Raw genomic sequence first — 14,190 nt, 5'->3', positions numbered from 1 at the left:
ACGTTTAAACTTGGCTTTGCTTGAATCGTGCACAAACTTCAATGGCCAAGGCATGCAGTCTTTCTCCCATACATTCCCATTCCCACAAGCTACAATGATAAATGACAACACACCTCAGTCTCTGACTCCTCGGACTGACCTTATCCCATATCCCAGACCTCTAGTCCGGTCCAGTCCAGTCCAGTCCAGTCCGTTTCGAAACTCTCCATCTCTGGCCAACAGTTATGTTATGGCATGCGGTACAAAGTGAAGTTCCCTCTGTGTGTACATTCTGGTTACTGGTACTGGTAGTAAATGCTTTCACTGAAGAACAATGGCTGTGACTACATACCATCGCACACACACACACACACACAAACTGACGAGGGCTAGTTAATAAGTAATTTCTCTGGTTAAGTTTGCCTAATTTGATAGAAGATGCTACTTAGACTTTTGCTGGGGTTAACCCTCGATCAAAAGCGAATATACTTACTCAAAGGTCTAATGTCTGAGGTGCGAGGTCCCCTCTCTTAAGCCTTAAATCAGCCACCGTTGATGAGTGATATTTATGAATCACATGAGTACACTAAATCATCACTGGACATGGGACAAACTGCTCACTGGTCGCCATGCTCGCTGGGAATGGGCTTAAGCAGAAAGGAGCGTGAGATTCGCATGTTGTGCCGGATAATTGCTAAGTTGTTGTGGCCATTTTTGTTTACACACACACACACACACACACACACATAAACATACATACACAATACAAACAAGTTCAATGGACTGCCATAAATGCAAGCAAACACCAGGAGGAGATCGATATAGAAATAGAAATGGTAAAATGTAGCTGGTATTGGATCCTAGTCACAAATCCCAAGAACATGCAGGTACAGGATGGGAAGAGAGAGAGAGAAAGAGAGAGAGTGTGAAAGAGAGAAAGTCCTCAGCCCAGCAACAACTTGCAACGATAATTGCTAAGGTCCAACATGAAACTCAATTATAATGCATTATAAAAGGGAGACTAAAATGAGAGGGAGAGTGAGAGTGAGAGAGATAGAGAAAATACAAAAATAAAGAAAACAGAAGCGAATATGGCCATGACACAAGAGCGTGTCCATCAGTTCTCGACAAAGGGAAGCTCCCTTTTAGCTGACGCCAGTCTCGATTCCAGTTCCACTTCTCGGCCATTCGAGGCAGTGCCACGTCATTCAGTCGTTGACTCGCCATGTTGAGGCATTTGTTGGGCTTTAAGGAGCCTGAAGCTGGGAGCAGAAGTTGAGTTGCGTTGCTATGCTGATTATCAACCGAATACTTTTGCCCTCGCCCTGTCCAACCATTCAGTGTTTACCCATTTCATCAACATTCACAACAGCAGAAGCAACAGCATCCCATGTCCCATTCTGCCTTTCACCCACCACACCCCACCACACCACACCACACCACACCACTCAATGCACTCACATTCACCGCCCGCCGTTTCGTTGGCGCCACTTTGTCGCGACGCTTTTTTATAATTGAAGCAAATTGTTAGTCGAGTTGGCATTCACTCGTCGACGGCGACGACAACAGCAGCAACGACGCCGCCGCCGTCCATCGACCATCCTCTCCCCATCCTTCTGATGTACCACTCCATTCACCATCCGCTATCCACCATCCGCCATCCGCCTTTCTTTTTGCATTCTGTCAGGCGCCTTCATTTCCTGCCTTTGCCGCCCCTTTCACCACCATTCCACCCACTGTTTGCTGGGGCTTTTGTAGCATTCCAATTACAAAACAATCATGATGAGCTCTATATATTTTGTAAGAACAACAGCAACAAATGGCAACAACTGGCATTGCATCAACAATAGTTAGTTAGCTGAACAAGTGGATGGATGAAATGGGGATGGGGATGGCGATGCGAATGGGGAATGAAAATGGAGAGCAAACTACATACACATAATACTTTGTAGTTAGATAACTAGAAAACAGCGAGTTAACAACTTCTCCACTTGATCATTAGACTATCATGGGCTACAAGTAATTGGATGAAATAATAATATTAATTCGCGTGCTTTGGCCGCCTCCTCACACGACACTTATTATTAAACTACAATTTTTTATTTTACCCGAATTGTTTGCAAATAAATATAAATCATTTGGAACCCATAACAACTCAAATTTGTGATTAACACGTTTTAGAAAAAGGAAAAAAAACTTCAATTAAATTAATCAATAATAACGTGGCAGGAATCGCTCGAAATTTACCAAAATAAATATATATGTACATATATGTAGGTAGGTACACGTATATATCCGATACACATCTCCATTTTTCAGAGGCAGCCCACGAGTCAGGGAGTCCGCAAATTGAAGGACCATTTCGGCTATTTGGCTTGGTTGATGGATCGGCAGCGATACGGGAAACCGGAATATGCAAAACGGGCCACCTATGTGTACATACATATATGCAAGTATATATATACATACTTATATCTATCGATCAATCGGAGCAAAGTCGAGCGATTGCGTTTTCAAAATTAGGTAAATATGCATATTGGTATAGAAGCAGTTGTGGATGCGGATATACATATGTATGTAAGTGGTTCCACGCCCGCATCACACACGAAAAAAAAACACAGTAAATCCAAAATCGGGGGGGCGGGGAGGGTGGACCGCAGTATCAGCATCGGGCGGACCTCCTGCCCACTGTTAAAATGTTCAGTTTTCTTTGGTCTTCTTTTTCTCTCTCTTTGTTGGGTTTGATCGTCGTCCTTGTCCTTGTCATCATCGTTCATAATCATAATCGTTGTCATCGTTCAAGTAATCGTAAATCGGTCATCGGTCATCGTCAATATCAATTAGAATTGTGCGACTGTTGGGGGATGGTGGAGCCTAACGCTTGCGCCACGACAGCGGCTCCTTCTCCAGCTCCTTGGCCCGCTGTGCTGCCTCTTGATTGCGTCGCATTATCTCCACCTGCTCCAGTTCCGATAGCAATGTATAACGATTGCCATCCTTGCGTAAGTACCCATTAGTAACGGCCGAGTGCAATGTGTGCGGCACATGACGCTTCAGATCCGCCTCCGTCCGTTGCAAGCGAACCGACAGTGTGCTAATGATCTCAGGATAGCTAACTGAGCGATTCAGCTCACGCATCAGACCCAGCACCGCATTGAAAAGATCCGGCAGGGGTTGGCGACGCCACCGCGAAGTCTGGCCATGTCCATGCCCATTTCCATGTCCACTTCCATTTCCATTTCCATGTCCAGATTTCTGCACCAAGACCTGCGACGAGCTCACGTGCGGTGTCTGCAGCAGGGGCTGCGATTGGCTGGATATCGGCAGTCCCAATAATCCCTGTTTACGTGATGGTGTGAAACTGGCTGCGGCCACATTCAGCTGGAAATCGCACGGCTCGGACGGTGTGTTCAATACATGAGACGATCCGAACTGCGATGGTGCGCTGTAGGTTGGCTTGGGCAGGAGTCCCATATGGGTTTGTATCTGTTGCTGTTGCTGCTGCTGATGCTGATGCTGATGATGTTGATGCGGTGAATGTTGCTGATGGAGTTGATGCTGATGATGATGCTGATACTGATGTTGATGCTGATGATGTTGATGTTGCGGCGTCTGCAACAAATGCTGATATTGCTGCTGTTGCTGCGAGTTGGATCCCAATCCATAATGTTGTTGCATAGCCGCAACGGAGCTGCCACCGCGGAGTTTGTATGCCGAGGCCGAGGCATTCAGCGTGGAATTTGCTGCCAATTCGACCTGAGGATCGAACATATAGGACGAACTCCCCCGATGGACTTGTTGAGGGATGATAACTCGTTTGATTTCCCAGCGTACGGGTCTTGATCTCACGCATGCCAGACACCACAGCCAGAGAATCACCATTATCCATACCATGGGCATACGTCTGGCCATGTGTATAGGTAAAATGATGTCCCTGTCCCTGCCCCTGACCCCCACCACCACCAGCGTTGGATCCACTGCTGCTGCTATCATAATGATGGCCCAAACTCAGACTGTTGTCGCCACTGAGGGCACGTTCCATTTGGATTTGCATCTGCTGCATCTGGGTTTGGTGACTGTGGCTACGACTGTGATGGTGATGGTAATTGTGATTGTGATGATGTTCATGATCTCCGGATACCTTGAAATTGTGATTGTTGCTACCACCATTATGATGATTGTTATTATTGTTAATGTTGTTGTTGCTGTTGTGATTCATCTTGTGGCCATGACCAAATTTCTGGCCATAGCTCTGGCTCAATATGATGCCATGTTTGCCAACAATCGTATGTTTGGGAGTATCACCTAAATTTAAATGCAGATTCTCCATCTTCTACTCCCCAGTGCTTCTTATCCTCTTCTGTCTTGTCTTCTTCCTGTTATCCTTTTCGCTCGAACGAGCAGCGACGGCGGCGGAGTGATTCGTTCAGGACTTTTGGTTTATCTGCTAAGCTCTTTTTTTCTTCTTCCTTGCCTTGTTTATGGGTGTTTTCTTATTTCTTCCTTTTTGTTTGTTCTTGTTTTTGTTAGTTTAAATGTTTATGTTTTACTACTATTATAATTATTTTGTTGTATGTATGTGTGTGTGGTAAAAAGATAACGGATAGCGAAAGCGAACGCAGGCAGGCAAAACTATCGTCGTGACTTTTAGCAACTCTTGAGAAGGCCCAAAATTACCCAACAGTTAAACACGGTATGGTTACGTTAATTTATAACAGTTTTTTGTGTGCTGCCGAAAGAGAAATTTTGCCGATAGAATTAAAGGGGGTGTATGTGTATGTATATAATACCAGGGCTAAGTGAAGTCTATAGGGCGACTGCTAAGTTATCTGTCGATTTCAATGTTTACCCGCCCTCTTGTCCGGAAAAAATTTAACAAAAAAAGAGTGTTTCGATATATCCACTGTGTCACACACACACACACACACGCACACGAAAAATGCTGAATTGGAATTGACTGAATCAAAATACACAAATTTCCATGTCAAATTTTCCCTACTTGCCCAAAAAGGGCAACGCTCACTCAAATTCAACCGATTTACAAAGTTATGCCCTAAATAAATAAGAGAACGGGCGGCCAACATGATGCGATGAGGAGAGAAAAGTCATTGGAATCGCAACCTTTTGTTAGAGAGAGGGAGAGAGAGAGAGAGAGAGAGAGAGAGAAAGACGTGCCCCAGCCCCAAGGGCATCAGAGTAAGAGTCCTTAAAGGGCGTCCTACTTACCAACTAACTCAACCCAACAAGTGGAATCAGAAGAGAAAACACGCATTGTCGGTTACCCAACACTGGAATCGTTGGGGTCACCACCATGAACAAGCTATGACAGTGTAAAGGTTAAACGCTAAAGCTGATGAAAATTGATAGTTATAAATAGAGCTGCTTTCGAATAAGACAAGACCTCCGAATTATTTAATTGAATATTCCTGTTTACCAAGACTCACGTTTTAAAAGACGAGACCTGGCTTAAGGGGAATTAGCAAACACAAACGATTTAACTACCGTATTTCTCCTGTTCAACACTAAATTCGTTGGGTTGACCAACCCAAGACAAATGAGCACATCAAAAACATTCCAATTTAGTGAATTTTGTGTGGTTCATTTCGGATCAGTCTCCTCTAATTTTACAATTTTCAAATTACGCACCGCAAAAATCTCATTTAAGTGAGCAAGTCAAGTCACTGGTCTCTGTCTCTCTCTCTCTGTCTCTGAATTCACACGCACACACTCCTACACACACACACACACACACAGTACTAAATGAACTGGCCCCGAGAGTGGGTGTATGGAGAGGGCGTGGGTGTGGGCAATGGTAATGCACTTGCCATGCTCGCTTGGCCCGGCCAACGGGCGTGAAAATAACCAGACACAGAACACATGCCAGGACAAGTGCCAAGATAGCAAGCAGGTTGCCATTTGACGAGGAGACAGTGGTAAAGATGGGGCAAGAGGAGGTTAGAGAAGAGGGAGTTGTTGCAACAGTCTAAACAGGTATTAACACATATGATGCTGGGTCCAGAGCCAAGCAAAGGAAGAAAATGTGTGTGCCGGAATGCGTATGTCTGTGTGTGTGTGCGTGTGTTTGCAGGTGCCAGGTCAACGGTTTGTACGGCGCTTGACTAAGGACATCATAAGCGTGACTAAACCTCAAATGTAGTGACCTACGGGGGCGGGGAAGGAGAGTGCCTGTGTCCTGCATCCTGTTTAGAGCCTTTAAATACCAGTTGCTATCACGACAATCAGTGCCCTCCCCCATGTGTGCCCTGACAAATGACACCAATAATAACACTCAGTTCGACCAAGGCAGAGTGAGGGAGTAGGACTTCTGCGGTTCGCCAGCCTGACAGCAAATCAAACATATGCGATACGCGATTGGGGTCAAACCACTAACATCTTAGTTACCATTTCGCAATGTTGATATAACCATACAAGCTTAGTCGCACTTTAAGTCCACAAAGCAAGGGGGTGCGAGAAGGTTAAATAACCTTATTTAACGCTGTGTTATGCCAACTGCAAGAACCCACGGACTTAAGTCGCATAAGCTCATAGACAAATGGACCAAGAGCTACCTGAAAACACCTTGACAACTGAATCAAATACAAAGGCAATAGTAATCCGTGTAGCGGCGAAATCGGCAGATTCTATAACCACGAATGACTATTCTCCACCATTGAATAACACGTAGGCTTTAAATTAAATCAATTTTTTATGAGTTCTGATTGTCTACACATTCTGGTTAAGCTTTTCCCGGGTCACTCCATTTTCCGTTGTAGTCTTCTGGGTCTCAGATCAGTTTTAGTCACACTTGTCTCTTCTTCCGTTTCAGTGCCTGGTTGAGCGCTGCTAGGCTGTATGCTTTCACTTGCCAGAGTTGTCATCTCTGGCGTCCGATGGCGAACGCTCTCTGAAGTCTCGGCCTCATTATCAGCCTTCCGTGCATGTGTAGACGGATGCTGTTCTCCAGCTCCTTTCGATGTGCTCTGCTCATCTCTTGACCTTTGTTCCAACTTTAATGCATCAGGACTCTTCGTTGTTTCGGCAACTGCAACTGCAACTGGCAATTTATTAAATGTTTTGATATCGCGCGGCTCATTGGGGTCCAAACGATTTTGCACTATAGAGTAGCGAAAGTTTTTCACTCGCAAATAACCATAGATCAGGGCATCTTGAAGGCTGACGGTTATTTGTCGCTTCAGTTCCTCATCGGAACGATCCATGCGCTCGGAAACAGCTTCGACAATCTCATGATGGGTCAATGGATGATCTGCCTCGGCAATCACTTTGAGAACATTGCTGAACAGATTCGGTATAAGTTGACGGCGCGGAGCACTGTTAAATCCCCTATGTATCATTTCGTATTTAGGATGAAGACTACAACAAATTTTGTACACTACTTATCAGAAAAACAAAACACTGAATGAAATCTCAAGGAGAATGTGTTTAGAGAAATCCCAAAAATATTTTTTAAACGAATTTAAGTTAAATATTTCGACTTCTTAAGCAGATTGCCTTCTCTTTCAATACAGACCAGAACCGGAGACAGAAATATCGATTTGCAGTTAAAGTCGCTCTGCATAAGTATGGGTGTGCGTATGTGTGTGTGAGGGTAATCAAGTACAAATGCGGCAAAAACATTCCGAAAAAAACGAATTTAACTGCCAAAAACTCCAAAAAAACCCCAAATGAATGGCCACGAAAATTTGCATAAAACCAACAACGACAACAACCAAACAGCCGGAGCGAGAGAGTACGAAAAGTGAAGGCGAATGAGAGGGCATGATGTCGCGACATCTCATCATTGTCCTTAGTCCTTCTCTCCGTGCTCTTGTTCCTTCGTATCGTTGTTTTAGTTGTTATTGTTTGAGGGTCCTGTTATGTCTGGCACGTGTCGCAATGAAAAATTTTGTGCTTGCTGGAGATTTCATTCGACAATAAACCGCAATTCTGATTGAAATCTACTTCAAGGATTTCCGCATTGAATGGACCTCAAACGGAAGCCAAAATGCGCCCAAAAAAGTGTTTCAGGTAGATTGTGCTTCTCTCTCGCCCTTCTCTCAATCTCTTTTTTTCTCAGCCGATTCTTTTCGATTAAACGCAACTGTCAGACCTGATTACCAACTAGATTGCAAAGTGTGAAACTTTTGTTCCATATCCCGTTCGTTTTCGTGGCTTGACAGTGTTGGAAAACCCATTTGCTTGCAAATGTATTAAAATAGAGACTTAAATAAAATGAAATCCATCTTACCATGCATCAAGCAAAACCCTAATCTAAATTCATAAGTTATACGATTTAAAGTTTAAGGAATTTATCCTTTGCTTATCCAGAACTTCTTAAAACATTGTAAAACGTTTTCCGAAGAGAAAAATTTCCAAAATTTCCATTTGTTTAAATATTATCTATGGAGAAGAATGTTGATTACATAATAAATGCATGGCTTGTCTAATTTATAGTTTAATTACTCATTTTTGTGACGACGTCCACACGTCGTATGAGCGATATGATATTTTTATGACATCTAGGCTTCCCTTGCAATGAAAAACTTGTTAGTTAGTGTTGAGGTCCATGTAGTTACTTATGTATGTGCAAAACATACTTACTTCTGTGAGTGTAACTTTAACTAATCTGACGCAAGTGATTCGGCTAAGCTCCAAATGTGGCTAGTAACAATTAAAACCAGCCAAAGTTGGCCTGGCCAACTTAGTCTACAAAAGCCCCGTTTTCCGTCCATGCAATTAACTTAAGCTTCACTCCTTCCCTCGATGGCGCGAGCTCATTTATCCATTTGGGGGAGTGATGTAAGAGTTATGACTTACAAACAGGCAAGCAGGGAGCATCTTGGCAGAAGGAAAAGAAAATAATTTATTTTACGATTAGTGAGTGGACATCATTTCAGAGAGCGAAGGAGAGCCGGTGGGTCGCCATTGATGCGTGTAAATACTATAAGAAGGGTCGGTCTGGTCCGGACCGTTCAGATCCGGTGTGGTCGAGTGGTTGAGTGACCAACCGTAAGTGATTCTTGTCTGGGACTGAATGGCGACGCTGGCGTCAGCATTACCGATGCAAAAACTATTTTTGAAAGCGGTGAGTTACGTGGAAAATCGATAGAAATTGAATAAAATATAATTTTACATCTTTTTTACCATTCATTCGTTATGATTCCTTTCAGCTTGGCGTCACTTAAAGGAAAACACACAGGGCCTAGAACCATTTCTCATTTAGATATTATCATTATACGTTTTGCAACTCGAATGCGAAAAAGTTTTCTATTACTTTCATTAGTTCGCAGCTGTGTGGGATGCCCTCACTCCTCCCTCCCCAAGCTCAGTAGACACAATGGTTGTGGATGTGTGTGTGTATATTGGCATCCTGGGATTGCAGTTTGAGTGTCGATTTGTTTTCCGTTGTTGTTGAGATTTATTAAATGCCACACGCAATGATGATGAAAGTTGGAAGTTCCCGTGCACTCGACCACACAGTCGTCGGACACAGGCACATCCAACGAATCATTCCCCATTACACCCAACCCCGCATCCTAGGCATCGTCTCACTAATCTAATTTGCAGTTATTGGCGGCCAGATTAGCACGCCACACCATGCCACATATGTGTGTAATGCGAATCGCGTGCGTCACAGAGGAAACAAAAAATGTATTGCCTATAATTTGGGGCACAGTATGAGAGGGAGATGAAAATGGAGTTGATGTTGGTCCTATAGAAAGGACAGTAGCGGATTTGCTCTAGAACCTTGCAAAGCTGGGCCTAGGGCGGCAAATCTAAGCAATCAACTTATTTCGTTCACTTAAAGTCTGTAGTCTCTTCACTGAGTTTTTCATTTCCTCTTGTCTGCAAAGAATAATCATTCGAGTAATTGACTAATTGTCATTCATATTCGCCTTTCCTTGTATGAAACAACATTGATTCAAATACTTTGTACTTTGAGTACCCCCAATATTGAAAATAAGTAAAAGTTTTACTTACAAATGTGTTATTCCGCCACTGGCAAGGTATTTGGAGGAAGTGGCAGATCTTGAGTTTTAGCTTCGGTTTAAAGGCTCAGTTTTAGCCTGGCCAACATTAGTCTGAGCTGTGCGAGTACAAAACGTAATGAAAAATATCAAAGAAGTTAAATTCGGCTATGCCGAAGTTTATATACCCTTGCAGTCCTTGACAATAATAATTTCACATGTTCAAAATTTGTTTTCTGCAACTCAATTCATTAATATACAAACAAAACAATTTTACTCTTCATACTATGTACAATTTGTTCTTCTTCTTCCCTCATTCCCTAAGCAAAGCAACGCACGCATACACATACAGTTCATCAAATTTGGTTTATATGCTCGGTTAGTTAGCGCGCAGAAACTAATTGTTTAAACTTTTTGCCACGCCCCCTTCCGCCCCCGGAATTTACATAAAAGTGATTTCCTTAAAAACTATGATAGCTACCGACATCAAATTTAGTATGTAGACTAGCTCAATAGACGCGCAGATATTGGCTATTTAAACATTTTGCCACGCCCACTTCCGCCCCCGTAAATTAAACAAAACTGATTTTATCAAAAACTAACAAAGCTAAAGTCACCAAATTTAGTATGTATACTGGCATAGTATGCGCAGAGAATTAAGATATTTTCACATTTTGCCACGCCCACTTCCGCCTCCATAATTTAGAAAAAAACGATTTCCTCCTTTAGTTTTTTGACTATCGTATTTAAATTTGGCATACTAGTTTATCTTACCTATTTCTACCAAACTATCAAATTTTATTGAAATCGGACTAGAAACATGTAAAATATGCGTATGAACGTATTTTACTACGCGGTCCACAAGGCCAGAATTGGACGTTGGCTAGTAGCGGCGCTAGAGTGCTCGTGTGTTTGTAGAGTGAGCGAGATAGCACATAGTATAAGACATGTAAAAACAATTTAATAGACATACATTTGGTCTTCGAAATTTGAAATATTTGTTTCACCAGGTGTATGGTATACCCAAGTCGACGAGTCGACTTACTTGCTTCATGTTCTATTTATCCGATCAGGGTCAAATTTTGGGATCTGAGATTTTATATCAAATTCTATTATATTGGTAAATTTCATGGGGATACTCCAATTTTTGCAAAAATTTTTGTTCCAGAGTTATATGATATAGTAGTCCGATCCCAAAGATTTTCATACTTTATCTCACCCGGGTAAAAAAAAGCTCCCAAAAAAATTTCATCCCGATAGCTCTTAAGATGGCTGAGTAAAACGCGTACGCACCGACGGACAGACGGACATGGCTATATCGACTTAGCTTCTCATGCTGATCAAGAATATATATACTTTATGGGGTCGGAAACGTCTCCTTCTGTGCGTTACAAACATCTGACCAATTTTATAATACCCTCTGCAAGGGTATAATGATGTCAGTTTCATAAGATTTGGCCAAGTTCGCTGTGCATATGAGTATTTGAATGTGTGTGTGTGTGTGTTTCTCAGTGTGTGTTCGATTCCATTGTTGTCTATACAGACATAGTACATCCATGTGTGTGTTATGGGAAAAGTTTTGCCCACTCAGAGAAGGCAATTTCAGATGGCAACAGCAACACATGGTCTTGAAAACTTGAAGAAAGGCATATTTATTATACTTTAAGAGGAATTCTTTCAATGTATTACAGTGTATAGAGAGTACGCGTGTCTGTGTGTGTGTGTAGCTCTTGAAAAAGTAGTTTGCTCTGACAATAAGACATTAAGGGAATTGTTTCAATATTTCGTTGATACATACTTTTGTTTATTGCCCACCCCTTCGAAAGAAAAAATGGAAACATTGTGACAACGTTTAGTAATAAAATGCCCAAAAACACTCATTGGATGATATCACTTTGTATAGCAGTTAAAGGAGTTTGTGAATCACGCAATATAAACTACCTCACGGATAATGTGCTTATTAAATTCAACTTCCAACACATATTTTCCATTAAGTGTTTGGTCCACGATGGCAATTCAATAGCAATTCCAGTCAAGTCAATTTAGTGTGAACAATACCTATTTGTGGCTCTAGATTATTTGTATCTGTGTATATGCGTTTTTCCACACATCCATGCGATAATAGTGCTCAGCCAACTTCCACCCAACAGTTCGGTTCAATTCACTTCAGTTCAGTTCACTGTCATTTACTGGAACGAGCTTCCATTGTCAGACTGTCAGCTCAGCAACTAGCAAACAACTGACAACGCCTATCAAATTAAGCAAAACAAAATTGCATTATGGCAAAAAGTTGCAACCAGTGCACAAACGATGGGCGATGAGCGGCTTACAGCAGGGGGAAAGGGGCTGGTGGGTGGAGAGAAGGAGGCGTGTCATGACGACGGCACCACCAAAATTATTCATTGCACACTATGCGGTCCAGACAATTTATGCTAATCAACATCAATCGATTTGCATGCCATGCATGGCCAAAGGATAAACGTTGTCCCTTCTGCCCAACCATCGTTAGTCCCCGACATTGCTGCACACTCCTCCAATCAACCAACCAACCAACCAACCAACCAACCATCCAACCAAGCAAGCAACCGACCCACGTTTGTCCAGCTTACTACTGTTTATTAGGCGGTTCCGATGGCTGTGGTTCAATGGCTACCACAAGTGTATGAGGAACTCCTATTGTCTGCATGGCAGAGTCGTTCGGTTCGGTTTTGCGTTGCTGTTTTCGGAGCTTGCCCCAAAGTGGACAATCACGGCATGTGGGTAATGGGTAATTGCATATGGAATGGAGGTGGTGGGAGACTGCGACAGCAATAATTTCATTTCTGTTTATAAAAGAAATGCAAAAAAAATTGAGTTAATATGTGAAAAAGTGTGAGTGTGTGGTGAGAATGACATTTTCGAAAGAACAACAAGAAATGCACCACGACTTAAGATTACCCTTTCTTGAAATATGTTTAGGTTAACAACTAATTGTAATACTTTTACTCTTAAATTTGAGACAAATCTAGAAAACAATAAACTTGCTGATCGGTCGAGGGGTTTGCATCCTTCCAGATGAAAAGGCAGGCATACGGACGGAAGCTGATCAAGAATATATATTTATATTGTATATTCTTCTTTGCGTTACATACTTCAGACTAAAATGAATGTACACTTTTTGCCTGGGTTCAAAAATGTTGAAAAATTCATTTGGCCTACCCATATTAAGGTTAATTTAATTTCGCTTTAACTTATTTTTAATTGAAACTCATTATGTCTGTTCGCTTCAGACAAAATAATATAAATTGTGCCAACAAGAAAACATTTTCTTATTTTACCCATGACACATGTAATATGGTTAGCTGCTATTGGCAATAGAATAAGCTTAATAGAACAAATCAAACTAAAAACCAAAAGAGGGTAAATAACAATAGGGGCCAATTCGCAAGGACTTCGAAAACTCATCTCATCAAAGGGCTTCACTTGCTCTATTCTAAACATTCTTATCATTATTTATCCATCCTAAATCTAATCACAATTATAACAACTAACAGACTCTCAAATATACCCTTTGATTTTTCAACTCATTGCAGCTGAGTATGGAGAATGACTGCCACCCCAGCTTCGTTTCATCTTTACGTAAGCCTCTCGACCTTTACAAATACCCACGCTACTCCACTTATCCACGTGGCCGTCGCTTTGCAGTTTATAGACGAAGCTTAGGCACACATGTTGTCATCAGTGCCAACATCATCATAATGATCATTACCATCATCATCATCATTGTTGTCGTTGTCGTCGCACTACCATCATCTAGTCATGTTCGCCCAGAGGCCCCATCGAGTGTGCTCATGAATTTTCGACAGTACAGCAAATGAACCTCTTCTCCCACAGCCACCCAAACAAAGTTGAAACAGGGCAGCAACAGATGCAACATTCACAGTACATATTTTAGATAAACCAAAAAAAAAATTGCATTTATGTACGTAAACTTACTTGATTCTTGAATCTTTTTTATGTATTCGTAGTTGGAATAAATGAGACGCCAAAGAGTAAGCAAATATACTTGATGGAAAGCAGAGTTAATATGCCTAACAGATGAAGCTAAATATTTAGATGATATTCGAACACTTCCGTCGATGTATGAAGGTGAAGAGGAGCAACTGAAAATGTATGTATTGGGCAGGCGATTGTTTTTAGAAATTCTCCGAGATTTACTAGTAGGTTGAGATCTATTATTCAAATACTCTCATATGCCGACACGACA

The 14,190-nt window shown here is 42.0% G+C and overlaps 2 protein-coding genes across 2 annotated transcripts; both read right to left on the bottom strand.

The window, feature by feature from the left end:
* Positions 1-2,024: 2,024 nt before the first annotated feature.
* Positions 2,025-4,903, bottom strand: LOC137583433 (uncharacterized). The gene has a single exon (XM_068298466.1). The coding sequence runs from the start codon at positions 3,970-3,972 to the stop codon at positions 2,854-2,856; it is 1,119 nt and encodes a 372-aa protein (XP_068154567.1). The 5' UTR covers positions 3,973-4,903; the 3' UTR covers positions 2,025-2,853.
* Positions 4,904-6,697: 1,794 nt separating this feature from the next.
* On the bottom strand, positions 6,698-7,405 carry LOC137583593 (uncharacterized). Its single transcript, XM_068298681.1, has one exon. The coding sequence runs from the start codon at positions 7,329-7,331 to the stop codon at positions 6,732-6,734; it is 600 nt and encodes a 199-aa protein (XP_068154782.1). The 5' UTR covers positions 7,332-7,405; the 3' UTR covers positions 6,698-6,731.
* Between the last annotated feature and the right edge of the window lie 6,785 nt (positions 7,406-14,190).

The sequence above is a fragment of the Drosophila tropicalis genome, unplaced genomic scaffold (assembly GCF_018151085.1).
Source record: "Drosophila tropicalis isolate 14030-0801.00 unplaced genomic scaffold, ASM1815108v1 contig_867, whole genome shotgun sequence".
Taxonomy (NCBI): domain Eukaryota; kingdom Metazoa; phylum Arthropoda; class Insecta; order Diptera; family Drosophilidae; genus Drosophila; species Drosophila tropicalis.
The sequence above is the reverse complement of the archived record's forward strand: the minus strand, read 5'-3'. Positions and strand labels throughout refer to the sequence as shown.

Coding starts and splice junctions, on each gene's coding strand:
- LOC137583433 (XM_068298466.1), bottom strand. CDS start 3,972: ATGATAGCAGCAGCAGTGGATCCAACGCTGGTGGTGGTGGGGGTCAGG.
- LOC137583593 (XM_068298681.1), bottom strand. CDS start 7,331: ATGATACATAGGGGATTTAACAGTGCTCCGCGCCGTCAACTTATACCG.